General features: G+C 47.7%; 1 protein-coding gene and 1 non-coding gene across 9 annotated transcripts in view; both read right to left on the reverse strand.

Annotated features, from left to right (window-relative positions):
* ZMYND8 (zinc finger MYND-type containing 8) overlaps positions 1-26,511 on the reverse strand; it is a 115,208-nt gene that overhangs the window by 16,241 nt on the left and 72,456 nt on the right. For all 8 annotated transcript variants that reach the window (XM_061127429.1, XM_061127428.1, XM_061127426.1 and 5 more), the window contains 5 exons: positions 22,273-22,413; positions 12,477-12,629; positions 9,352-9,864; positions 4,141-4,392; positions 1,898-2,088 (listed from right to left, as the gene is read on the reverse strand). In XM_061127429.1, coding sequence (XP_060983412.1) covers positions 1,898-2,088; positions 4,141-4,392; positions 9,352-9,864; positions 12,477-12,629; positions 22,273-22,413 — 1,250 coding nt within the window. The remainder of the gene's footprint in view (positions 1-1,897; positions 2,089-4,140; positions 4,393-9,351; positions 9,865-12,476; positions 12,630-22,272; positions 22,414-26,511) is intronic.
* On the reverse strand, positions 17,366-17,512 carry LOC133045361 (small nucleolar RNA SNORA79). Its single transcript, XR_009690236.1, has one exon. It is a non-coding gene; the product is annotated as a small nucleolar RNA SNORA79 (small nucleolar RNA).

Below are 26,511 nucleotides of genomic sequence, written 5' to 3' on the forward strand. Positions count from 1 at the left end.
TTTATTTTTGGCTGTGCCAGGTCTTTGTTGCTTCACAAGCTCTGACCTAGGTGCAGTGAACAGGGGCTACTCTCTAGTTGCAGCGCACAGGCTTCTCACTGCGGCGGCTTCCTGTGTCGGATGGAGAGCACGGGCTCCAGACACAGGCTTTAGCAGTTGCGGCTTCCAGGCTTGGGAGTTGTGGTACATGGGCTTAGTTGCTCTAGAGTGTGTGGGAGCTTCCCGCATCAGGGATGGAACCCATGTCTCCTGCACCGGCAGGCGGATTCTTTACCAACAAGCCACCAGGGAAGCTTGCATTAACTCTTTAACACTTTCATGCTAATCACTTTTTAACAGAAGAAAAGATGGACTCAGGCTTCAATCCTTGAAGAACAGGATCTGGTGAGTGTAGACTGAATTTTATTTCTGTTAAGTCACTATAAATGAAAACATGAAGTCAATCCTAGTTCAAGGTGATGAACAGGTAAGACAAAAACCCTGAGGATCCTCCAACTAATAAAAATAATTGGGAAAAAAAAATTAATAAAAGACCAACCACCAATAAAAAAAAAAAAAAAAATCCCTGAGGATGCAATCATACTTAACAGGTGAACCCTTCCTGTTCTGAAACTCAGGGACTAGATAAAAATTCTTGTGTTTTATTCAAAAGGGGGGAACAGAAATACTAAATAAGAGATGTTACCCCCAGACTTGGGTTTTCTCTCTTTGGCCACGCTGACTCAAGCAGGGTTGCTTTAAAAAGCCACCTGTAAGAACAGTAGGTTTGTGGACCCTGAAGAGCTGTGGTCAGCAGGCCTGGTGTGAATTCACAAGGCAGCTCAAAGCCAGGTCAAGCCGATACTCCAGATCCTGGCTGCTACCATTCAAATGCCAGTTAGACGTTCACGGATTATGCGACCCTGGACAAGTGGTGTGGCCTGGCCAGTTCTCAGCGTGCTCGTCTATAAAAATGGGTGTGAGGACGTCCCTGGCAGTCCAGTGGTTGAGACTCTGCCTTCCACTGTGGGGGGTACGGGTCTGATTCCCTAGTCAGGAAGCTAAGATCCCGCAAGCCTTGTAGTCAAAAAACCAAAACATTATATAAGAAGGAAAGTAAAGCAATAGTGCAACAGATTCAATAAAGACTTTAAAAACTGTACAGATTTTTTTAAAAAAGTTACTAATAAGAAGCCCAGTGAGAAGTTAGGCAGCAACCTGCTTTCATCTTACAACTATGTATCAAGCGCTGTTCTAGGCCCCAGCAGAGAGCAGAAGGACTCCCCAGGGAGCTGCAATTCTGGTGGTGATTTTCACTCCCTGGGTTCTACAGACAGCAACCTGAATGTCACTCCAGGGCACTCTCATCTGACAGCGAGGAGAGCTTTGGTTGCCCAAATTCAACAGTGAGCATGAAATCACTTGGCAAATTAAGAGAGAAGTGGAGAAGAGGGATATGGTGGGGGACAGAACGCATTGGGAGTCTGGGATTAGCAGATGCAAACTATTATACATAGAATAAAAAAAAAAAAAACTATTATGCATAGAATAAACAATAAGGTCCTCCTGTATAGCACAGGGAACTACAATCATTACCCTGTGATAAACCAGAATGGAAAGGAATATGAAAAAGTGCATGTGTATATAACTGAATCATTTTGCTATACAGTAGAAATTAAGACAACACTGTACATCACCTATACTTCAATAGAACAAATTTTAAAAGAGAGAAGACAGAACCTGCAGAGAGGGTGCCCACAAGTGAACACAGAGCAGGCGAGCCCGCCCACCACACCCCTCCACAAGGAACATGCCAAGAGGACAGGTGAGTTGGGGAGGGACTCCACCCTTCCCGATCCCCTCTAATTCCTGGAAAGATCCAAGGCTCGTCCTCCCTGATCCCACCACAGGCACTCACTTTGCTAGTGTACTTGGCGATGTCTGCAGCGACATCAGCTGAAGCGGTGGCGATGGGCAGGTCTGCGCTGACCGAAGATGCAAGGGTGCTCGTGGTCCCTGAGCTGGTGACCAGGGACGACGACTGGGTGCTGGTCACCAGGGTGATGGTGGAGGTGGATGGGCTCTGCGTGATCTCTTTCTGCTGGACAGCTGGGAAAGCAAAGGTTCTTGGTCACCCCACTGCCTCGGGAAGGCTGTCCCAGCTCGAAGCTGTGGTGGGAGCAGGGCCCAATCCACACCGTTCGAGTTTCTCTGCTTTCAAGGGACAAAGATTCTCTCGTCAGCCAAACTCGAGCGAGGCTCCTCCAAGCCCTTTCTCAGCGGGGCCTCCACCTGGGTCTTTAAGGACTAATATGGTTTCCAATAGCGCAAGGCTGCATCCCTAGGATGACCCCCACCCCTTTAAAGGCTAAGAAACTCAAGGCTGCTGATAGAATTGCCTATTTGCTCCAGTCAACCTAACAACAGGGCCCATTGCCCAGTCTCTATGGGAGGGCAGAAGCCTACCTTTAAGAGGTACCAGAGTCAGCAAACCCAGACATTTCACATGGACCAACACCCCCTTACCACTTTGTGTATAACTGTCCCTTTCTGACTCTACAGAGCCCCCACAATTCCCCCTCCCTATTCCCAAATTCTCCCTTTAAAACCCCAGTCCCCAGTGTACACGTTGGAGTTGACTTCAGTTCATGCTGGACATTTTGCCCTACTGCAATAGCATATAGCAGATTAAAATCTATCCTAACTACTTCAACTAGTAGCCAGCCTTGTTTATCTTTAACAGGACAATCTGGGAATTAGGAACCATACCATCAATGAGCTCCTTCTTGCCAGCTCCCAAGTTCCCCGGGAAGGCTCATTATACTTAAGGGCGATGAGCTCAGGAGACTGGAACTGACCCTCCCAACCTGAAAGATCCCAGACTCGGTTCTGCCCCAGCAACTCTTCAGACAGCAGGATCAATCCGGCTGTACATCCAATCGCTCAGTCTCCCTCCACCCCAATCTTTGAAGGGTTTCACTGGGGGCCCAGGTCAGGATCTGACTACTCTTTCATTTCACAACCTGCTGCAACTCTCAAGAGTTCTACCCGCAACAGTGCAGTCAGTACGTGAGAGTTTCGATCAAGGAGCCCAACCATGAAGGATCTCGAGGCAGATTTCCCCATGAAAAAAGCCCTGTGTCAGTCCTCAAGAGAGTTGGACAAACTAGTACCCATCAGATCAGCGCTTTGTTCGGCTTTACATCAGCCTAGATGGAGCCTCCTGCTGGGAGCTGTGTTCCACACTTCAGCAACGGTTCCTGATGCTGGCTCTTCTTGCATTGGGGGCTAACCCCTACTTATTAAGGTATCCTTTACTATCCACTTCTCATCCTGTACTCTTTCAAAAGTAATGCCCAGGGGTTCACGGGCATGCACAAGGAAACTTATACAGAGGTATTCATTGCAGCACTGCTTACAACAGGAAAAAACTGGAAGCAACCTAAATGTCTATCCGTAGGGGAATACTTTATTAAATAAACTGTGGAATACTATGCAGCAGTCCAAAAGAATCAGGGAGGGCTATACGTACTGACATGGATGGACCTCCAAAACATGCTGATGGGTGGGGGAAAAAAAAAAGGCAAGGATGGTACCATTTTTATGTTTCCAAAAAGAAAAAAAAAAGTAATACCTTTATGAAGTCATATATATATACATAAATATATATGCATACATGCATTAAAAAAAGATCTCATGGTTAACAATAACCTCTGAGAAAGGGTGGAGAATGAAATAGAACGTCAATCCAGACAGCATATTTTTGTGTGCCTAGGCATCTATTTCACCCCTTTCTAAGAAGACGTGCATGTACTGTTTACAAAATGAAAAAGGAAAAAGAAAAGTACAAAAAGCAAGCTGCAAAACAATTTTCAAAAATAATGCCAAATGGAATGTGTCAGGCCTCCAGGATACGGTGGCCAGGCAACAAAGGGGAACTGAAAAAAATAAAACGAGGACGATTTTTCTCCTGTCCATGTGGCGAAAAGGGAGCGGGCGCCACGGAGAGCAGAGGGGGAGGCTCGGTACCTTTCACAGCCTGTCTGGTCTGATATCTCGTCCCCTGGGAAGACTGAGGCTGCTGCTGCTGGCTCTGCTGCTGCTGCTGCTGGCGCTGCATCTTCTGCATGTGCCACTTTTGGGAGGACGTTTGAAACTTACTTGATGAGTTCCACACGACCCGCTGCACGGCCGGGGCAGTCTCCTTCGGTAAAAGCGGCCTCTGCTTTTTCACCGGGCTTCCCGTGGTGGAGGCGGCGGCGGCGGCGGCGGCCGGGGCCGTGACCGTGGACGTGGTGCTGGTGCTGGCCGTGACCCCAGCCGTGGGAGTCTGGGAGGATGAGCGAGTGAGAACCGGCGTCTCGGGGGGAGACTGGCTGCCCGCTGTGGTGGATGGTGGAGCTTTACCTACAACTGAAGCCAAGGCATGAAGAAACAAAGCAGGAAACAGACGGGACTCAGGCTGACCTGCAGGGACTCCAGGCCAGTGAGTGCTAGGCGACCACCCCAGGCTAGCATGCCAAGGACCTCCCCGTGAATGGGCACATTCTCACTGTACATGCTTAGGCCACTTCTGCAGCAGGTTCTAGCTTAAAACACCAGCCTCCTTGGGTTACTGCGTGCTCACATTTGAGATACTTGTCAAGGCCTCCAGGGGACTGAGGCCAACATGACCCAGCCCCCGGCCTGGAGCTGCCCACCTGCTAGTCGATGACCCAGTGGATGAACAGAATCACTGCAAGTACCTCGTTCTACAAAGTTAGGAGTTCAGTAAGCAGTTTGAGAACAACTTCGCCAAAGTCCATCTGGAGATGAACAGGAATCCTTTCCTTGGCCAGGAAACCTACAGAGCATGTACCCCAAAGAACCAGCCAGCCTCCCAATGGCCAAAGCATTGAACAACAATGAATCACCTAGTAAGAAGAGTATTATTGTCTTTCATCTCTTCTAATTCCTTCCAGAATAGTCTCAGTGTGGTCCTGGCAGCCTTGACACCTAACACTCAAGGGAACTCCACCCCAAGGCCAGAACCTTCCCCAGCACAATGGTATTTATGGAGAATTTAGAAGCCTTGCTTTTGTTTTGACTGCAGTTATTCCTGTTACATCTTTTTGCAGAGCACAAAATACTATTTCACCTACCGTGTGGTAGTCAAGTTTAAGTCCAAAATTGAGTTCAATTTTTTTTTTTAAAGAGTTGCTGCTTCTGATAAAAATATATATTAAGTCAATAATTGTACGAGCAGGTCTTGGGAATGGCAAAAAGAATGAATGTGAGTGAGTGAGTTTGAAAAAAGCTGCCTTTTGGAGTGTATCTTCTGGGAGGAGCTAGGCTATGAGGGAGGAGGGCAGGATGTCAACAGGCAACAGGGAGAATTTGGAGGGGAACAGTTTTAGCCAAGACATGCCCAGAAATAGGCAGCATTTTGGTGAGTGAGGGCAGGCAGTGAGACGGGCTGGTCGGAAGGCAGGTTAGAGCCAGAAGCCCTGAGCGGTGGAGAGGGGATGACCACCTGAGTGCTTGTCTGTAAGGGGCAGGGGGTGAGTTACTAATGCAGGGACCCCAGGCCCTGCAGAGATGAACCTGCGTCCCCAGAGAGGATTCCCTGGGGTTCACACAAAAAACACGGGTGCAAGTCAGCATCCTTGATCTCAGACGACATGCCTGGACATCAAACTCTTCCATAAGGACTGAAAGTGAAGTCGGTCAGTCGTGTCCGACTCATTTGCAACCCCATGGACGGTAGCCTGCCAGGCTCCTCTGTCCATGGAATTTCCCAGGCAAGAATACTGGAGTGGGTTGCCTTTTCCTTCCCCAGGGGATCTTCCTGACCCAGGGAAAGAATCTGGGCCTCCTGCATTGCAGGCAGATTCTTTACTAGCTGAGCCACCAAGGAAGCCCTTAAGAAGGACTACACCTTTTTTAGGGGCTCAGCATGCTTCTGCCGCATGACTCCATGCCTGTCATTTTTAGATTTCTATCACCCCAGAAAAGACATGAGCTCTTGATCATTCTAGGGGAAATTTCCAGTTAACGGTGGGTCTGGAAAAACCAAGGAGTGTGAAAGGAAAGGAGTGCTGACAAGCTGACCTTACTGCCTGGGGGTGGGGGTGTCTTTGTGGTTATCACAACTGACTGGCCCTCTTGCTCCTCTGGGGAAAAATTCAGCCAAGGTCCTGGGCAAGAACACAGGGTGGGGCTGGGAAAAGATCTCTATCTAGAGTGAGGAGCCCCCATCCTTGCCCAGGACGACCTTCCAGATATCGGACACAACCTCTGCCCCTTCCCCCTCCAGGCGCAAAGGTGGCTTTGACCTTGGCCCTTCTAAAAAAGGCAGAGATCCCATAGGCAGGGCTTCTAACCTGCAAATGCATCTTTAGTGCCTCTCTTTCCTGCCATGCGATTAAAAAATACACTGCCCTTGTTGATTAGCTAGCCTGAACCCTCCTTGGGCAAAGGGCAACCACAGAAAGGTCTTTTTCTCTCTTTCATCTTGCAAAAGCAAACAGCTGGCTTTGTAGATGGGTTACTGCTCTGCAAAGAGTCCCACTAGAGCTCTTTTCCAAATTAAAAAAAAGAAACAGGACTATGCATTCTGAAAGCATTCCAGGCTTGATGCACTCTTGCGGGGCAGGGCGGGGTGGGGGGGCGGGGGGGGTGTGGATTTCGGTTCATTTAGACACTAAAACATTTTAATTTCTAGAGGATGCTGATGGTTTATGGGGGTGGGTGGGCACTAGGGAGAGGAAGGGCCGTGGAAAATTCCATTTGTCCTAAAAATTTGGGAGCGTATAATCACCTGTAGTCTCACAAAGAAGTTAATTTCTTAAAGGTCAACACTCCAAAAGTAACCCCACCCAACTAACCTACTTATACTAGACTTAGGTCACTGTCTTGTACATTAGAAAAGGACTTTTTAAGAGAAGGCTGGAAATGACTGATGCAACACAGGGAAGCATAGTCAAGGTCCTAAAGAGAGGTCCCTTAGCCTCTTCTCTGGGATCTCCAGCTAGAAAAGCAGTCTTTCTATCTGAGGATTCAGATTCTGTGTGTAAGCTGCACTCCTAACTCAAGATCAATAGGAGGTCACCAAGCACTCTCCAAAACACCCTTCACTTAATAAACTTGTAAGTGAAAGCACATCATTGAAAAGATGCTCAACTGCAGAGTTGGTCACGAAGTCAAAACCCAAATCATCCTCTGGTGCCTCTGGATTCCAACCCCTGCAAAGTTCCTCTAACTGAATTATGTTTCAGAATCATCCTATGCTTGAAAGTCCCACCACACACTCAGGGGCTCCTAGAGAAATCTGCTCCAGACACCAGTGAGAGGAACAGCTCAGCTTCATTTTATCAACTGGAGTGCTTTCTATTTAGCAGGGGGAAACATGAGATCTTTTAAGGGACTCATATGTGTTTCCCTTTTTGCTTTGGCTACCAGGAGGCTCAGAGCCAAAATGGAAGCCTGACTTTGCTAATTCTGAAGGCTGAAATAGTTATTTCTGTATACAAATTTTCCCCAGATCGCTCACTGTTCTATTTTCATCTTTCTCACTGATGTCTTGATTTCCATTTTATCAGTATGTCACAAATCCTTTCTGGAAGGGGCAAAAAAAACCCCACAACCAAACAAAAGATCTATTCCAGAAAGAGAGGAATAGTATAAACGTATCATTCATAGGAACACTGCCATCTGGGACCCAACAATTCCACAAACTTCACAGAATAAATGCTACTTCTGTTGCTTTCTGCAGCATCAGAAGTGGTCCCTCAAACCCCAATCCACAGAGAAATGGATGTTTCAGATGTCATTCATAATTTAAGGGATGGGGCGGTGATCCATCCTTCCTGACCCACTCAATTGCCTCTCTCTCTTCCTGCCCTGTATCACTGAGAGATGTTCCATCCTCTTTCAATGAAGTGCAGGAACTGAGGTTCCAGAACAGTTCATGTTGATCCAAACACAGAGGGAAGATGCTCAAAGCCCATCCCCCTCCTGTCTAAGCAGCCAGACTAAGAAATCCCCAGGGGACACATAACTGAGAGGTTATCTCCTGTCAGAAGCTGTGTGTTGTCTGTTATGTCACTAAGTCATGTCCAACTCTTTTGTGACCCCATGGACTATAGCCCACCAGGCTCCTCTGTCCATGGAATTCTCCAGGCAAGAATACTGGATTGTGTTGCCATTTCCTTCTCCAGGAGATCTTCCCGACCTAGGGATTGAACCTGTGTCTCCTGCATTGGCAGGAAGATGCTTTACCACTGAGCCCAGAATTAAACCTGGCTATCCCCTTATGTAACCCACAAAGTGTAAGAGGTTTCATGGCTACAACCTCCAATTTGTCTTTTGGCCATGTCTCTCCTGGGCCCTTAATTAATTCTCCATGATCTTTCTTGGGCATATTGAAATCCCCTCACCACCCACTTGCCAAGCCAGCTGAGAAATTCGCTGACTGCTTCGCCCATGGGCCAAACATCCTTCGAATCATTCCCATGTTCCACTGGGGGGTCTGCCACCATGCCTGGGATGCAGCGGGTTTGAGAGCAGCCACTGCTGGTTCAGTCCCTAACAGCAGCGAAGGGGGAACCACTGAGACTCAGGCCGCAGTCCACAACTAGGGGAGATTTTGCTTTGTCAAGATCCTTTTGAAGGCCACCACTGGGTAGATGCTACTGACATCCAGTTAGTGAAGGCCAGGGATACTGCCAAACATCTTCCAATACACAGGACAAAGAATTATCTGGCATAAAAAGCCAATAGCGCCAAGGTTGAGCGACCTCAGGCCCATGTCAGTTAAACGCAAATATGGCAGAACACGGGCTCAGGTGGGCATCATACAATAAGGCCCCTTGGATTTCTTGAGGCCTTAAGAAGAACTCAGCAGTCTGGTGCCACCAACCCAAAAGGTCTTATACTCTAGTAAGAAAATGTGTTTTGAGATGCCTGGGCAGTGTGAGGGGAGGTAAAGGAGAATAAACTCATCAAGGTCTTTGAACTGAACACTTTTAACAATTTCAGCCCTGTCCAATGTCTTAACATTGACAAATGCTTTAGGCATGTAAGTGAACACATTGAAAAACAAACTGCTTAGGTGCAAAATGACTTGACTGCTAGAAACAACTACTACTTTCTAAGAGACTTCTTAGCCTGTGCTCAAAATCAACCACATTGGGTACTGGGAAGGTAGAAGGTAGGGAGGCCCAGGTTAATGCCTGGTCCCGCTCAGTAACTAGCCAGGTGACCAGGAGTCAATCAAGCTCTGCTGTGCCACCCTTCATGAAGTCAGAGGGTAACATGACACGTGATATTACAAATGGCAAGGTGGCATTCTAAAACCAAATCAAGAAACCGGAAACTGGTGCAATCACTTACCCTCCTGCTTGGGAGATGGTTCTTTGGGTTCCTTCTTATTTTTTCGACCCTCCCGCCCAGAATGGTCTTCTCCTAAATCTATGACAAGTTCACTCTCTGAATCGGAGTCCAGGCCCAAATGCACTGTTGGGGAATCCATCTCATCTTTTCCCTTCAGCTTATCCTTTGTGGGATGAGGTGAGGGTTTTGCTTTGTCTGAAAAGTCCTTCTCAGGCTGGGGGCTCGTCTTCTCCTTGACCGAGCTTGGGTCCGCTTTGTCGCTGGCTGGTGACGTGCTGACTTTCAGCTCCTCTTTCGTCTCCGCCGGGTTTGGCAATTTGGGCTTTTTTTTGACGGCAGATGGCTCTTTGTCCATCCGAGCTCCCTCTTTGTCTTCGGCATCTTCTGGTTCGTTCTTGGACCTCTGCTCCTCATCACTGATAGAGTCACTACCGCTACTATCTGACTTCTCAGAATCCTCCGAATCACTGTGCTCGACAGCCGTATAAACATCTTCCGAGATTTCATTTATGCCTAAATTCAAAAAGAAAACCCAGCATGTGGCGCAGTCACAGAATAAAGAGCAGGACCAAAAAAATGCAAACATTTTCCACGCCCAATGCTGGAATAAAAAAAAGAAACATTTCACATTGCATCACATTGGCCTGGTGGGGTTAGCAGCAGACTCAAGCTGCAGCTGACTACAGGTGACAAATGGAACTTGTCTGCAGAGGGTTTCAGTTACTGACATTCCAAGATGACATGGGACCAAACAACATGAATTTCTCATTTATCCAGAGCTCAATCTCGGCAGCATGGGTAACTCACTGGGACACAGAGAATGGGAAGGATGGAAGGGAATGCTACATAGGAGCTGTTAAATCGGATCCATTTTACAGATAAGGAAAAAAGAGGCCCTGAGAAATCACTTGTCCTGGGACACAGAAAACCAAGACAGAGAGGAGAGGCCAGACACATGGGTCAAGTCACCACTAGAGCTCTTCCCACAAATTTCCAAAGCATTAAGTCTTTCACCCTTTGTGTCCATGACTCGAAGAAATAAGCCAAGGCTTAAAGCAGGGGATGCAAACTCAAGCCCACAAGCCACTTGGGGCCAGCAGACGTGTTATTTAGGAAGCAATGGTTTGACCCAATGCTTTCCAGTATTTTGTTATTTGTTGTTTTTATCTTTAACTTAGAACGTGCTGGCCAATTCATAAATCAGGAAGTCTCACACAAAAACTAAGATGCTAGGCTTGTGCTAAAAGGGCAGAAGACCTGGCCACTCTGGGTCACAGGCCCGCAAGGCTGGCTGGGGCTGAGAACCACTGGCCCCTTTAGGTTGGGGGAGCACTGCCTCCGGGTGACCCAGCTGCCCAGCTCCCATCTGGCTCCCTGCCCTGAAGCAGAGTCAACCACCACTGTGCTTCTACTGTTTTTCTGCTTGTAACCGAGTCCAGAGGAAAGTCACCCATTTCCATATCTCAAGCAAAAGGAGAAACGATAAAACAGCAGGAGTTTCCTATACACACAAGCCAAAATAGGCAAAAGCCTATTTCTAACAATAGTTTCATTTAACCTATTCATGTTTCCTGCTCCTGGTAGTGAGCGTCATCCACCGGTAGGTAAATAATCTGATTCCCTACAATTTTGAAAAGAGGAAATCCCCATCAACTCTGTATTGTCTTCATTCCAGAGCAATGGTTACCATGAGTGGGGTCACGGAAGAGAAACTCGTAAAAGGGTAAGAGCCACAAAGAGCCCAGCAGAATCAGGAGTGAATTATATCCACCTCCTCCAGGGCTCAAATTGAGAGAATCTAAAAACCAAATCTGGTTTAATTTCTGGATCTCAGGGCTTGTGCCACTGGTAACTAAAGGTTGGACACCAGACTGACAAGCATGACCACACACGCTTGGATACTGGAGCCCAAAGAATATGAATTCAGACCCTGCTCCTCTGCTTCTATGTAGTTGTGTGACCCTGAACAAGTGAACTACCTCTCTGAGCCTCCATTTCTTCACCTGTACAGTGGGTCTGATAATAGTATCAACCTTCCAGGACAATCTATGCACAATGCAGGGGGCACAGGAAGTCCTCCATAAATCCTTATTACCAATAACAAACCAAGGAGCTAGACCAGCTGCTTAGAAGAACTCAAGAGGGATACAGCCTGCAAAATTTCATCCATGTCACTCAATGTCCTAACCAAACAGGCAATGCAGCAAGGAATGCTTTCCTCGGACAGACTAAATGACTCCCAACTACAGCTCCTTTCTCATCCAAAGGTCCAGAGCACCCAGTGACATGGAAACCTCACCTTGGACTGGCTTTCTCTACTGAGACCCAGCCAGCCCCTATTTCCTTATAAATGCCCTCCTGACTTTATTTACCTCTTCAACAAATATTCTAGAGCATTACTATGTGTATAAAACCAAGTACCTTGGAGAAGGCAAGTCTTTATAAGATCTTTATAAGACAAACTTCTCTGCCCCCAAGGAGCTTCCACTCTAGATTGGGAGGAATACCCCCACACAAAAGGACCACTGATGCTTTGGAGCCATAAAGTACCAAAGGAGGTGGGCAGATGGGGGAGGGCAGTCAAGGAAGACTTCCTGGAGGAGGTGACGCCCAAGCTCAGCCTTAGGGATAGGATTCAGGTAGGCAGTGTAAAAAGGCAGGCAGCATGGGGACAAGGAAGGGAGGCAACAGATACAGAAACAGGATGCATGTACCAGGGGCGGGGCAGGGTGGGCATGGCCCAGCCTGGAGGGGAAGGGTTTGTGTTGGGGACACTTGTGGGATACACATGATCCTGAAGTGGAGACACTGACATGTGCAGAGAAGCACAACGGCAAACTCAGGAGGCTCTTCCTGCTTCCACACTTTCTTACAAGCAGCACCTCGAATCAGCAGGCTGCCACAATCAAAGAATGCACTCTGACAAACTCAAAATACCCCCCTGAACAACTAACTAGCAAATCTGAAATATTCTGCCAGGAGAAATAATTTGTTGTTGGACAAACACGCCGAAGTTAAACCTGCTGTGAAAAAAGCAGCCAGGATCGGGCTTTCATTTCATCCGGGTGGTACCCGTAAAGACAGCAATGACGGTGATAATGATATAAGCAAACCGAGACACATACCTAATTGTGCTTTGCAACTCTCTATCGTTTTGTCGAGATTTAGCTGGAATCTGCTGCGAATCTGTCGCTTGGGGGAGATGAGAGGAACAGGAGCAGACTGCTGCTGGACAGATTCACTCAGCTCTTTCAGGTCCATCTCGGCCTTGCTCCGATCTGGAAGACACCACACCCCCTCATGAGATCAGGCACTGGAGGGAACCAGCACGTAACGCTCATCGCTTGGTTTCTTCTCGAAAACACGCTTTTGAGCCCAGGAAGAAAAAAACCTAAAATGTCTCTTGTTTATCCCAACAATATTATCTATTTGAAGGCCTGGGCTGACTTGGCGATAAGAGCCTGAGAACATTTGGCAGGTTTCTACTGAACTATCGCCTGGGCTGCTTTCAATACAGAAAATGCACAATCCCAGCCAGATGGTTGGTTTCTAGGAAGCTCAGCATCATTGTGGATCCTTCAAAGTCAAAGGTTATGCTCTGTTCAACCTCAGCAACAGCAGAAAAAGTGACACTGAGTCTAGCCAGTTTGCTTTGAATTTCAGGCCTGGATCAGAGCAGGCTTGTAACCTAGAGAGGCGCTGACCCTTGCAGAGAACATGTTGATAAAGACAGGGAGCCCAGCTCCCCCTTTATCACAGAGACTTCGATCTTCGTCGACCCAGTCTGGAGCTCAAATTAGAAAGAAAGGGAAAACGGGAACTTCCCTAGTGGTACAAAGGCTAAGAATCCGTACTCCCAATGCAGGGGGCCCAGGTTCGATCTCTAGTCAGGGAACTAGATCCCACATGCTGCAACTAAGAGTTCACATGCCACCAAGGGGAAGGTCAAAGATCCCGCGTCTCACAAATAAGACCCGGCCTAGCCAAATAAATAAACGAATATTTAAGGAAAGGGAAAATACACGACAGGCAGACCCTCCAGCCAGTGTGCTGTGCATCCCTTTGGCCCCGGGCATCTATCTGAGGAACGGGGACCCATTAGTCTTGGACATGAACCTGTGTCTTCCTGCTCAGGTAAGATGTCAACGCCTCCTCACCCTGACTGCAGGCAAAGGCCTCTGCTTGATGACTCAGGTCCAAAGGCCCTGCCCACCCCTACGCCACCTCCACCCCCACGTCTGCTGTGGTCTTTGTATGACCAAGCTGGCCCAGATTCCAAAGGATCCATGAGCTTGTATGTCTTGAACTCCTTCCCTACCTCCTCTGCTGCCTCCTCTAGTGACCCCCCCAAAACATGAAAAGGGGACAAAATGGTGGAAGCAGCAAAGGCCAGGGAAACAGTGAGAGACTCTGCAGGCAGGAACATGGTCTTTCACCCTGACATCACCTCCAACAGACCCCAAGCAGAGAATGCGCTTGGGGTCTGATAAGGGAATGAGGGGCACCCAGCTCCTCTTCCCAATCCCTGAAAGCAGGTCAGGGTCAGAAAGGTTGTGGGATCCCTCCAGGATCCATCAAGAACAAAGATGAGCCACCTGTGAGCTAGTTCCACCGACTATGAGCTCACTACCTGACTTATCCCATCTCTTTGTCACCCCCACCCAGAATGCCAGCTCCACCCACCAAGCTGGTACAAGACCAAGATACAGGGCTCCTCCAAAGGCTTCATTCCTCCCCTTAACATGGCCCATGGACTCCGCCCTGCACCCAAGAAGGGAGCATGCTCCTAACACCACACACCAGAGATTTACCCTTTTAAGGGACCACAGGTAGTCTCCCCAAAGCCCCACACAACCCACTCATAGATGACTAGAGCCACAGATTACTCCCAACTTCATTTATCACCATAACGAGGTAAGATTAGGAAGGGCCCTATTCCAAAGACACACTTGGGGTTGGCCACCAGGGAGATTCCAAAAGTGAGCTTTCAAAGCAAACAGGGACAGCATTCTTGTCATTAAAGCAATGGCCCTAAAAAAAAACTGACCTGTGTGTGCACACATGTGTTTGTCTGGTGTGTGTTCCCATGCTGATCAGGGGACCTTCAGAGAGCCTCTCAGGGCCAGGACTGAAGATGCTTGCAAGGAGAATGGCTGAATGCACAACTACTTCAGAGGGGTAAGAATATTCACTCAATTTTACTGGAGACGCATCTTACAAAGTGAACAGAGAGAGTGAAAGAGATAAAAGAGAAAAAAAAGGGAGGAGGACGACTGGGGAACACAGAAAACAGGAAGATCTGATTAAACAACAGTGTGATCAGGACTTAAAGACTTCATCTGCTGAGCCGAGAACATGACAGGAAAGGGGGAAAGACAAGAGGCCTGTCTCGTCATTTCTGGTCTCAGAAATGAAGCAGCACTGCATTCCAGAGGGAATATGCAGGCAGCCTTTTCAAGCATCAAGTTGGAAAAGAAGTATCTCACAAAAATACTTTCCATGAAGTGGAGTAGCAGGAGATGGCGGTGTTGCCTACGTCAGAGGAGGACACCCTGTCCTCCACAACATTCCTGTGTGGTTAACAGATTCCACACAGCCGTTACCTCAAAACACAACTGACCATATCAGGCAAGGGTCAACCAATTTTTTCCATAAGGGGCCACAGAATAAATGAAGCTCTGCACGTGTATAGGCTCTGCTGAGTGCCATAAAATAATGTGTTAAATGAGTGTGGCTGCATTTCAATAAAACTTTATTTACAAAAACAAGTTGGGGGCCAGATTTGGTCCACAGGTTGGAAACTGTGCTGCACAATTGCTGCACAATTGAAATTGCTCCCAGTCCAGTCCAGAGCTTTAAAAAAAAAAACAAAAAAAAAAACCCTGACTACTTGGCCCCACCCCCAGAGACTGAATTCACCAGCCTGGGGAAGGCCTGAGCATTGGCCATATATATAAAGGTTCCCCAGGTGTTTACAATTGGCAGGTAAGGTGGTAAGCCCCTGTATTGGACCAATGTTGTCTGTGAGTAAAGAAAATGCCTCATGATTAGCCTTAAACCTTGGGCACTTTGTGTGAAACCTTGGGGTTCATACAAACAGATCTCCACGTCACGAGAATAATCAAGTACGAGCATGTATGAGCAAGTATGTTGACAGCCAGGGTGGATTCTGCACATATTCCCGATACAGAAGGGCAGAGGTGTACCTGTGTGTGTCTACACTGTGTAATTTTGTTTGTTTGTTTTTGTGTGTGTGCTCAGTCATGTCTGATTCTTTGCAACCCTATGGACTGCAGCCCACCAGGCTCCTCTGTCCACGAGATTTCCCAGGCAGGAATACTGGAATGGACTGCCATTTCCTTCTCCAGGGGATCTTCCTAACCCAGGAATCTGCGTTGACAGGCAGAGTCTTCACCACAGAGCCACCTGGGAAGCCTAAAGGGCATGCTGCCTCCTCTGTGTGTCTACATGAGGGCAATCTCTAAATTTAGCCTAGAAACTGAATATTCATAAGCAAGAGGAATGAAAAGATAAAGCACGTCTTTTCACAAAACTACCGAGTCAGTGAGCTATTCTGATGTTTATTCTAAGGAGAAACCACCAAAAGCCAGGGAGGGGGCTGCTCCAGGGTCCCTGAGAGCGGACCTTCAGGAGTTAAGCCAGATGTAATTATCTTTCGCAAACTTTCAGCTGTGTGTGGACTCAACTGTCCTCCGCAGGGAGAAAAGATGAGCTGCTCTTTCTCATTTAGCTCCTAGAAGCTTATCAGGACTCCTTCTACTTCTGCCCTTCTATATCGGGAATATCTGCAGAATCCACCCTGGCTGTCAACATTTTGAACTTCTCAGCTGGTAGGAAGACAGCTTAGGCTATAAATGGAAACCAGGGATTTGGGAAAAAAAAAAAAAAAAAACCACACCTACGCCAGAGAAAAAAGGCACGATCCTCACATTGCTGGAGGCAGCATAAATCAGAACCACCCTTCAGAGGGCAATCTGGCAATATCTTTCCAAATGTCAGCAGCTCGAGGCCTCTGACCCGCAGCTCCACTTCTAGGAACGTATCCTGTGGATTCACTCCCATTGGGGTAGAAGGGTCTTCATCACAGCTGTTTCCAACAGCAAAAATGGAGATCTACTCAATAACTAAAGTGCGTGGATGAATAAGTTACTGTTCACCTTTAAAGGGAATAAAATACAGCCACTAAAATAACAGCAGCATAGCTCTCTGTGTGGTGATATGGAAAGCCCATCTGTTTAATGAAAAGGAAAGTAGTCAGTCAAGGACATGAGCGCTGGTGTGGGGCAGAAAAGGAGGAAATGCAGATACTAATATATGTGTTCTCGGGCCTCTCAGTGCGGGCGTGTGGGCCTAGCGGGGTGGAGGTGGGGGGCCAGGCGGGGTTCTGGCCCTGCAGAAAGTTCGACAGCAACCCTGACCTCCACCCGCTAGATGGCAATAGCACTCACGCCCCCCACTGGGGCAGTAGGAAAGGGGTCCAGGGGTTAGGACTCCACCTTCCACCGCAGGGAGCACAGGTTTGATCCCCGGTCAGGGGACTAAGACCCTACATGAGACACACGATGCAGCGCCCCCCCCCCCCCCGGCTCCCTGCTCCAAAAGTGTCTCGACGTTGCTAAATGGGGACCAGATCACCCAGACTGATGTCTAAAAGAGCTCTCCAAGGAGACCAGATAGAGCCAACACGGACAGAGGATGGACCAAAAAAAGGAGCCAACACTGGTCACTCTCTTTTTTGGCAGGTGGTGGGGGGAGGATAAAGAGTTAGAGGAACAGGTGATCAGAGGTGACAGACATAGCCTGCCTTTTCATTAATCGTCTTTCTGTACTTTGACTTGGAGAAGGGAATGGCAATCCACTCCAGTATTCTTGCCTTAAGAAGAATTCCATGGACAGAAGAGCCTGGCGGGTTACAGACCATGGAATCGTACTTTGACTTATCTGTTCCCGTGTGCATTCATTACTTTTTTTTTTTCAACAATTTTTTTTCTTCAATTGTGTGATTCTGCAAAAATCAGAACATACTAACGAACACCCAAGCCATCCCTGGAGTGTCCTGAGAGAAGACAAGCCAGCCTAGACATATGACGGACTAAAATCCCACTACCCAAAGCTCCAGCTGCAAGAGGAATAGCCATCATAACAAAGTGTTTTAAGGGCACTTCCTTGGTGGTCAGTGGTTAAGACCAAGCTTTCACTGCAGGGGATACAGGTTCCATCTCTGATCCAGGAACTAAGATCCTGCATGCCATGAGTCATGCCCATCCCCTCAAAAGAAGTTTTAAAACAAAAATATAAGCACTTCTTTTTAAGCTAAAAAAAAAAAAAAACTCCTTCATGTAAAAGACACAGGCAGACTATAAAGAATGGTCTTTCAGGAGGCACAAGATAATGGCTCCTTCAAAGGAACAATATCTTTAGACAAGACACCTGGGCGGATGCTCTTATCAATCAGTAAAGCAGAGATCTTCCTCACCTCATTCACTCTTAAAATAAATCAAGACAACATCTGGAAAGCCGGGGTACCCAGCCTTGCATCCACATCCTCAAGGAATGCCTGGCATCCAAAGTCTTGCTTTCTGCTGGTGAGCAATGGTGGAAGAATAAAGTGGAGGAAAGTTTTCGGGTCTGAGGACGTTCCATCATTGGCATCTCTGACAGGGCATCGAGGCACACTTTGTCACCAACAGTATGACGAACTGCTGAGTTTGTTGAGCCCAAAGCAAACACCGTGCATGAGACAGGAGGAGAGAAGATTCCCAGAGAAAGCAAAAAGGGGTCGAGGCGAAGGGAAGAAACACCCCCTCAACCCCCATCCCACCACCATGCCACAAACGCATTCCTATTCAGGACTCATCTTATTAACTGCCGGAGAGGCACAGAAGGAGCCAGAATCATCCACCTAACTTGGCTCCTTATTTTAGAGCACAGAGAAGGGGCCCAAGACAGCAAGTGAGGCCCAGGGTGTCAGCAAGCAGGGCCTTCCCCCGCCCACCCCGTCATGCTGGAAAAATAAATCATAAGAGTATCCAACTGGTACTCAACCTGTGGGCTGGCTGTATTTTTGGCTGTACTTGTTTCTTTGGTCTAAAGAGAGATGGGTGGGTTGGTTTATTTATTTACTTACTTCCTTGTTTATCTATTTTAATTTGCTTGCGGGATTTTAGTTCCCTGAGCAGGGATCAAACCCTTACCCTTGGCAGTGAAACCACAGTCCTAGATACTGAACCTCCAAGAAATCCCCAAACAGAGGTTTTTAATGAAACTGATGGTCAACTTTTAAAACCTAGAAGAGCTCACATTAAAAACCTGGATTTGTTCTTCTTGAAAGTTCAGAGTTGGACAGCACAAGTGCAATGGGTGGGCGCTGCTTCCTTGAAAAAAGCACTTTGTGCTTCATTCCACTACCATCCAAATCCTCACCTGACCCCTGACCCCTGACCCCTACAGCTGGGCCAACGAACCCTACAGCACTAAGTGGTGAGAGCCCATGTCCTGCAGCCCTGTCCTGCAGCCCTGCCGTTCACGTGTCTTGGTTAAAAACACAAGCTACACGGCAGACAGACCCAAATCTAAAGGCCAAACTCAACCACAGACCATGTGTGATCCTGGGTAGGTAACTTTATTTCTCTGTGCAATGGGGCTATTACCTTACCTTGAAGGTCACTGTATATTCTTTAATAGTTTTCACATACAGAGAGTAAAATTCACTTTTTGGAGAATACCCGAATTTTAACACCTGTGCAGATGCAAGTAACCACCAGAATGCAGAACAATTCCATCTACCAAAGAATCCCTTTGTGATGTATAGTCAAACCCTCCCCAACTCCAGGCAATAACTGATCTTTTTTGCCGTCTCTATAATTTTGCCTTTTCTAGTTTTGGGTTTTGTTTTGCTTTTTAATGAAACACTATTTTGTTAGATAGAATAATGTCATTATTATCCCTGTCACTCTGTCTCACTTATCTCTGCTCAAAGTAGTTATGTGGATGCCAGACATCAAGTGCCATGAGAATTATTTCCCCCCACTTTCTGATTTTTCTACCCATTCACAGCACTTTTCACCAGTCCCTATCTGATCCTCTTGGCATCGGGTAACTGAAATTCCAGCCCATAAGCTGCCAACATTGCCAATGCTTTTGTTTCCACTGACATGAAGCCTATGTCCCAGGAATGGAAGGAGCTGGCAGGGAGCTTCTGCAAAGAGCCTGGGACTCTGCCATGCCTACCACCGATACACACGCCAGAAGAAAACCTTTCTTTCCCACCGCCTGACTCAAGTCAAACAGAAAGACCCAGAGCAGTGCACAGATGCCCAAGGACAGCCTCAGTTAGGGAAGGAGCTAGTCCTGCCACGCAAGACTGATGATTAGGAAGGGTGACCATGAGAACGCCTCCACACAGCTTTCTTTTTGAGGGTGTGGAGGAGAGTGTGAGAAAGCAAACCACACTGCTGAGAACAGGAGTGATCCCCGGGCCGGGGGGCGGGGCGGGGGGTGCAGACGGGTCCTCGTGGCTTCAAATAAGGAGTTCCTGCCGGCCAACCTGAGCGGGAGCCCCTCACGCCACTGCCCAGCCTGTCCCGTCACTTCTGGGCGGCACGAACAGGTGATGGGGGTGAACACAGCCTCCGCCTCCGCGGGGACAGAGACACACCCCAGCCCCACCACCTCTGCCTCTGCAATCCCGGTCCCTGGGGCCCCCTCTCCAGGCCTCAGTTCCTCCATCTGAAAATGACATCTCAGGACAAGATGAGCCCAGAGGGCACTGACCACCAGAGCCTGTGGATTCAGGCTGGAGCATTCAGGTGGCTTCCCCTCCCTCCCTAAAACCTGGCATATTCAAGGCCTCTGGATAACACACCCCGAATGTTGCTTTCTGTTGGTCTCCTGCTCCTTTCTCAGTCTCCTCTGCTCCCTTTTCCTAAGGTCTACATGCACAAATGGGCTACCCTGATGGCAAAAGAACCCGCCTGCCAAAGCAGGAGACACAGGTTCGATCCCTGGGTCGGGAAGATCCCCTGGAGAAGCAAACGGCAACCCACTCCAGTGTTCTTGCCTGGAAAAATCCCATGGACAGAGGAGCCTGGGGGGTATAGTCCATGGGGTTGCAGAGAGTCAGACATGACTGAGCCACTAAACAACAACATGTGCAAGTGGCTCAGGCCTCTCACTCTCTTTATACTCTGGGCCAGGGTCTCTGAACCGCAGCACTGCCGCCATCACAGCTGGATAACTCTCTGTCGTGGGGACTGTTCTGTGCACTGCAGAAAGTTTAGCAGCATCCCCGGTGGGCAGTCACATGCCAGCAGCATCTCTCCTTCCCCACTTCCCCCAAGTTATGAGACCTACTGCTCGGAATCCAATCCCATGAATAAATCAATATTCTCAGAAATACACGTTCTGCCCTGACCCGGCCTGATTCAGGCCTCCACCTGCCCTCACGTCCTCTCCACCTAGGAATCTAGCAGGCATCTCAAACGTACAAAACCGACAACTGAACCCTTGGCTACTGTTTCTCCTGCTGTAACCAAATCTGTCAAACCAGGCACAATCCAGCAACTCTCTGTTGAGGGGCCTGCTCTAGATGCTGGTAGCAACAGCCTCCCCAGCAAGCTGCAACAACTGAAAATGCCTCCAGACATTGCCAGTGTCCCCTGGGATGACGGGGGAGCTGTCCCTGGTGAAGAATGGCTGACACAGGCTAATTCCCAACACAGCACTCAGAGAGGCCCTTCTAAAATGCCCGGTCACATCACTCCTCTGCTCAGATGCCCCCCCGCCCCCGCCCCAAGGTCTACAAGGTCACTGCGTTCTCACCTCAATGCCTCACCTCCTCCCCTTCACCCACTGGGTTATGTCACTGGGCTCCCTTACCATTCCTACAACACACCAAGTTCAGACTGATCCTAAGGCCTTGACATTCCTCTTCCTTCTAGAATGTTCTTCCTCATAATCTGGGCATGATTAGCTTTTCTTGTAACTGACCCCCTTGCCCCTTGACAGGATATCACCTCCCCAGAGGCTTCCCCTAACCACTGCCTCTTGCTCCCCGCCCCCCACCATCCTGGCCCAGCTCTCTCCTTATCAAAGGAACGCTTTTCACCTTCCATGGTGACATGACCTGTCTTGGCTTTTTTCAGTTTGATTATTATTTCGCCCTCTCTAGAACCTAACTCCACAAGACAGCAAGGCCCTCACTCCCCACCCTCCGCCCCAGGCCAAGAACAGTGCACAGCACATAACAGAGGCTCAATCAAACCGGGCTCATGATGGAATGAGTTAATAAAAGAACTTCATAGCTGAGCATTCAGCATTCCTGGTGCCAAGTTTTGTTAAAGACTTTGACCTGAGATAATGCTTTTGAAAGAATCTACTGAGACTCAGTAAGTTTTTTAAAAGAAAGTAAATACTGATTAATAAAACAATAGATACTATGTGTATACATATAACTTTAAATATACATATTTACACATGTAAGAACTGGGTTACTGTGGTCAAGGGCAAGTAAGGTGGTTAACATTGGCCTAAAGTATTTCAGAATAAAACAGTCTTGCATTTCAACAAGTCCCAAGCAATGCTGTGCCAGCTCCTTCTATTGATCTCTCTTCATCTCCATCCACTATACCTTTTCAATATTTTGCACAAAGAAGAGTGGTTCAAGAACCACACACGGGGACTTGCCTGGTGGTTCAGTGGTTAAGACTCCATGCTTCTAATGCAGGGGGCAAGGGTTCGACCTCTGGTTGGGGAACTAGGATCCCACATGGCCAAAAACAAATAAAATAAAAATACCAGACTTAAAAAAAAAAAAAAGAACCATACACAAAAGAGGACATTATAACTTGCAGAAATATACACAGCTGCCACAAAAAGGAACTTCCCAAAATTTCAACTGACCCAGGTTCAGATTCAGGATGCTTCCCGTGGTGGATGTCTTGTCCGTTTTCGTGGTGACTGGCGTTGATACTTGAGGAGAGAAAGGTTTTGGGCTGCCGGATAAACTCCCCGCTTGTCCTGTCTTGGTGGAAGCTGGTGAAGCTGAAAAAGCAGGTTACTTGTTAAAAGACAGATTTACAAATAAAGGAACATATAAAGCTTGTAGGTGTAGGGTAGAGAAGAGAGTACAGAAACTGTATTTGATTTCAACCAGACCCCCAGAGCACCACAGAGGGGTTGGAGCGGGAAGGGCTGGCCATTTATTTCGAGCAAAGAGCTTTAACCCAATGTTAAACCGTTAAAGCCACGAAGGAAAAAGGCCACCCCAGTCATTCTATTAAACACAAAGCTCTAAGACAAATCGGCTAAGCTGCCACTGAAATTGGTTTGGCCCATTCACGGGTGTAAATCTCAAAATAAAGAGCGATTAAACCAGCCCCCACCACAGTCCAGATGCAGAGGCCAGAGCCAGGCTTACAAACGGCATGTCATCCGTTTGTGGGAGACACAGGCGCCGTGCGCAGTCACTGCACCTGCCGGGGGCCAGCTCGACCCGCTGGGGGCTCGTGGGCTTCCCACTTCAAAGGTCCTGCGGTGCTGAACGAAGCCAAACTCCACACCAGATGGAGTGAGGGGGTGGCTGGTCAATTACTGGCCTCCTTACTGGGTTTCAAACTTTTATAGGACAGGGTCATACCTGTGCCCGAGTCTTCTAAAAAGAAGTTAAAATTCCCTACTTACTGCTCCCCTGAGCCCCATCCACTGGGTGGTGGGAAGCAGGACAAAAGCCAAACCATTTAACAAAACAAAGCGTTCGGGTGGGCCAACTGGGACCTGCCAAGGATCTCTGAGATACCGCCCCTTTGCAGCAACGGCTCTATATTACTGGGCTGTCTTGTCAGTATAAACATGTGACAGGGACTTCACTGGTGGTCCCGTGGCTAAGACTCTGCGCTCCCAGTATAGGGGGCCCAGGTTCTATCCCTGGTCAGGGCACTAGATCCCATGTACTGCAATTAAAGATCCTGAGTGCTACAACTAAGACTCAGCGCAGCCAAAATAAATAAACAAACATTAAAAAACAAACAAACAACGTGTGACAGGCAACCAAATCATTGTGCATCCCCTCAGACATACAAGAAACCTCAAGAAAGCTGTGGCTGGTGATGGGTTTAGAACAGAGACACCCCGGGGACTTCACACGTGCTTAGACACGCTGGGGGGTTCTTGCCTTGGTCTCCTCATCTGCCAAACAGGGATCCTCAGAGTGAGGATTTAATGGATTTAACTCTACACCAAGTTCAGCCGGTCAATCTACATGAGCCAGCCTCAGCTCCAGAGCCAAGACCTGCCAATGCTATTTTTAGCACAACAGAGTGGGAAAGACTCTAGACGTAGGGAGCAATGGATCCAAGCACAGATCAGGAGCCAGAAGCAAGGTTCAAATCCCAACTCTGCGGCTGACATACTGTGTGACTTTGGGCAAGTGACTTAATGTCTCTGAATCTCCTTTCCTGATAGCTACAAGGAGGGACAATGATAATATTAATACAGAAGGACTGATCAAAGTACCCAACTTGGGGACTTCCATGGCGGTCCAGTGGCTAAGCCTCCATGCTCCCAACGCAGGGGGCCTGAGTTCAATCCCTGGTCAGGGAACTAGATTCCACATTCCACAACTAAGAGTTCTCATGCTGTAACTAAAGATGCTACATTCCACAATTAAAAGATCCTGAGTGATGCAACTAAGAGCTGGCGCAGCCAAACAAAGTTGTTTTTAAGTCACTAAAAAAGCAACAAAAAAAGCACCTAACTCATCAACTATAAAGAACAAATAAATTCATCAATTATCTACACAATGCCTGATCTCTATTAATTACTATAGTATCATGTGCTATTAGTGTCATATGATTTCCCCATTAACCTCTAGGGTTTTGGTTTCAAGCATCTAACCTGTGATTCTCAGCCAGAAGCGACTCTGCCCTCCACGGTGCAATAGGCAGTGTCTATAAACATTTCTGTTTGTCACAGCTGGGGAGGGGGGTGCTCTGGAATCTAGTAGGTAAGAGACCAGGGCTGCTGCTAAACATCCTATGATGCAGAGCACCCCCGCCACCCACCCAGAACAAATAATTATCTTTGGCCTCAAATGTTAACAGTGCTGAGGTTGGTAAATCCATACAGGGATGAAGGAGGTGTGTCTCCAGGAAACCTTTACCTCATTTGCAAATAAGGTGAGGAGGCTGGAATGAGATAAGCAAATACATGCCAACTGGTGCTTAGCAAGTGCTCAATAAACATCTGACATTATCTTGAGAACTTAAGTTGTTTAAAAATATAAACTATAATCAGTTTCACTGGAAGGATTAAATGCTCTGCTCCAGCACCTGGCAGACAACATCCTCTCAGATGATGACCTTGATTCCCACTTGCCCTCTAACTGCAGCACTCTAACAAGCAGAAATGCTTGTCACACAAAGAAGGAAGAAGAAAGAAAGATAAAGCCATTTCAAAAGATGTAAGTAGTACCAACAAAATCTTCAGCATTAGGACTTTTAAATTATTCTTATTCATTCATGTACGTGTTGTTTCCAAAAGAGATGAGCAGTGGCTGAAAATATCAGGGTCGTGTGCTCCCTCCACAAGGATTAAAGCCAGGACCTTTTTAGTTGTATTCCCTTAAGTAAACGAGGGAGCAGGTCTCCAGGGAGGCTCTTAGCGCCCTCCAGAAGTTCTGCTTGTGGCTGCAGGCAAGGCTGACAAGGAACTCTAACCCCAAAGGGGAGCAGGAACCAAAAGCCTGCCAAAGTGTGGGGTCACACGGAGAACTCAAGTAGAGTCCATATTTCCCTTCTTAACAGATCAAGTTACAAAAGTAAGAAGCAGCAGCCGGCAGGCGGTCTAGCAGAGCTCTCCCCCACTGAAGGCCTGCTGCAGGGAATTTACCAAGAACACAGGGAAAGTCATTAGTTTTATGTGTATGTGTGTGTGTGTGTGTGTATACTCATGAAGTTAAAAAATAATAACTGGAAAAATGAGCCTTTGTTAATAAAACTTAAGTATTACAGGTTTAATAAACATGTCTAAACCATGCCTCACCCAACACTTCAGCAAGGCCTCTGCACACCACTTCGAAAATATAGCCAAATCTCCCCGCTTATCTCCACCCCCATCTCCAGGGTTATCACCCTAGTCCATGAATTCTGAACAGGGGTAATGTGGCCCCCAAAAAATAGATCTTAGGGGCTGAAAAAAATCTTACTTTTTATATATATAAAGCCCATATACAGTATGTCATGGGACATACAATACTTTCAAATTTCATAAGGGTCCACTCTTAGATATAGAGCCCAAAGAACTGAAAACTTGCACTCAAACGACGCCTCTAGGCAGCCCTATTCACCACAGCCCAAAGACAGAAACCACCGAAATATCCATCAAGAGACAGACTAGCCATGGAGCAAAGGAATGAAGCTCGGACACCTGCTCCAACGTGGGTGACCTTGAAAACATCACATGAAGTGAGAGGAGCCAGACACAAAGGTCATGTTTCACAGGATTTCACTGAAATGAAATATCTGGAATGGGCACATTCATACAAATAGAATGCAGTCTGGTGGCTGGCAGGGGTGGGATGAGAGAAGGATGGGGCAGGGGAGCCAGAGGGATGAGGATGGGTGACTTGGTAGATACAGGATTTGCTTCTGCAGTGACAGAAAAGTTTTGGATCGAGTTAACAGTGGTGACTGCACTATTACCGCTGAATTGTTGGCTTTGAAATGATCGATCTTCTGTTATGTGACTCTCACCTCCACTTAAAAAAAGTTCATGGGAGGACAATTAGGAAGAAAGTGTCAAAAAAGGCTCCTTAGGGGGTGACAATCAAAGGAAATTTTAAAAATGGTTGGGAAACACTGCCCTTACCTACCATTTCCACAGAGACCCTGAAAAGTTTCCCACTGGTCCCCCAACCACCTGCCACCTCCGGGGGCACCTCCACCTAGCAGCTATGAGGCCCCTAAAACAAGGAAAGAGAACATCCAGGGACGTCCTGCCTGCCAGCATAAAAGCCAGCGACCTTTCCTCGTCTCTTTCTGGAATCTCCAGCCTCTTGTAGCCTCTTGTGCTTAGCCCCTCCAAGATCAAGTCTGCTCCTACCTCAAACCTTTACACTTGGAATTTCCCAGGAAAGACACCCTC

The sequence above is a fragment of the Dama dama genome, chromosome 23 (genome assembly GCF_033118175.1).
Source record: "Dama dama isolate Ldn47 chromosome 23, ASM3311817v1, whole genome shotgun sequence".
Taxonomy (NCBI): domain Eukaryota; kingdom Metazoa; phylum Chordata; class Mammalia; order Artiodactyla; family Cervidae; genus Dama; species Dama dama.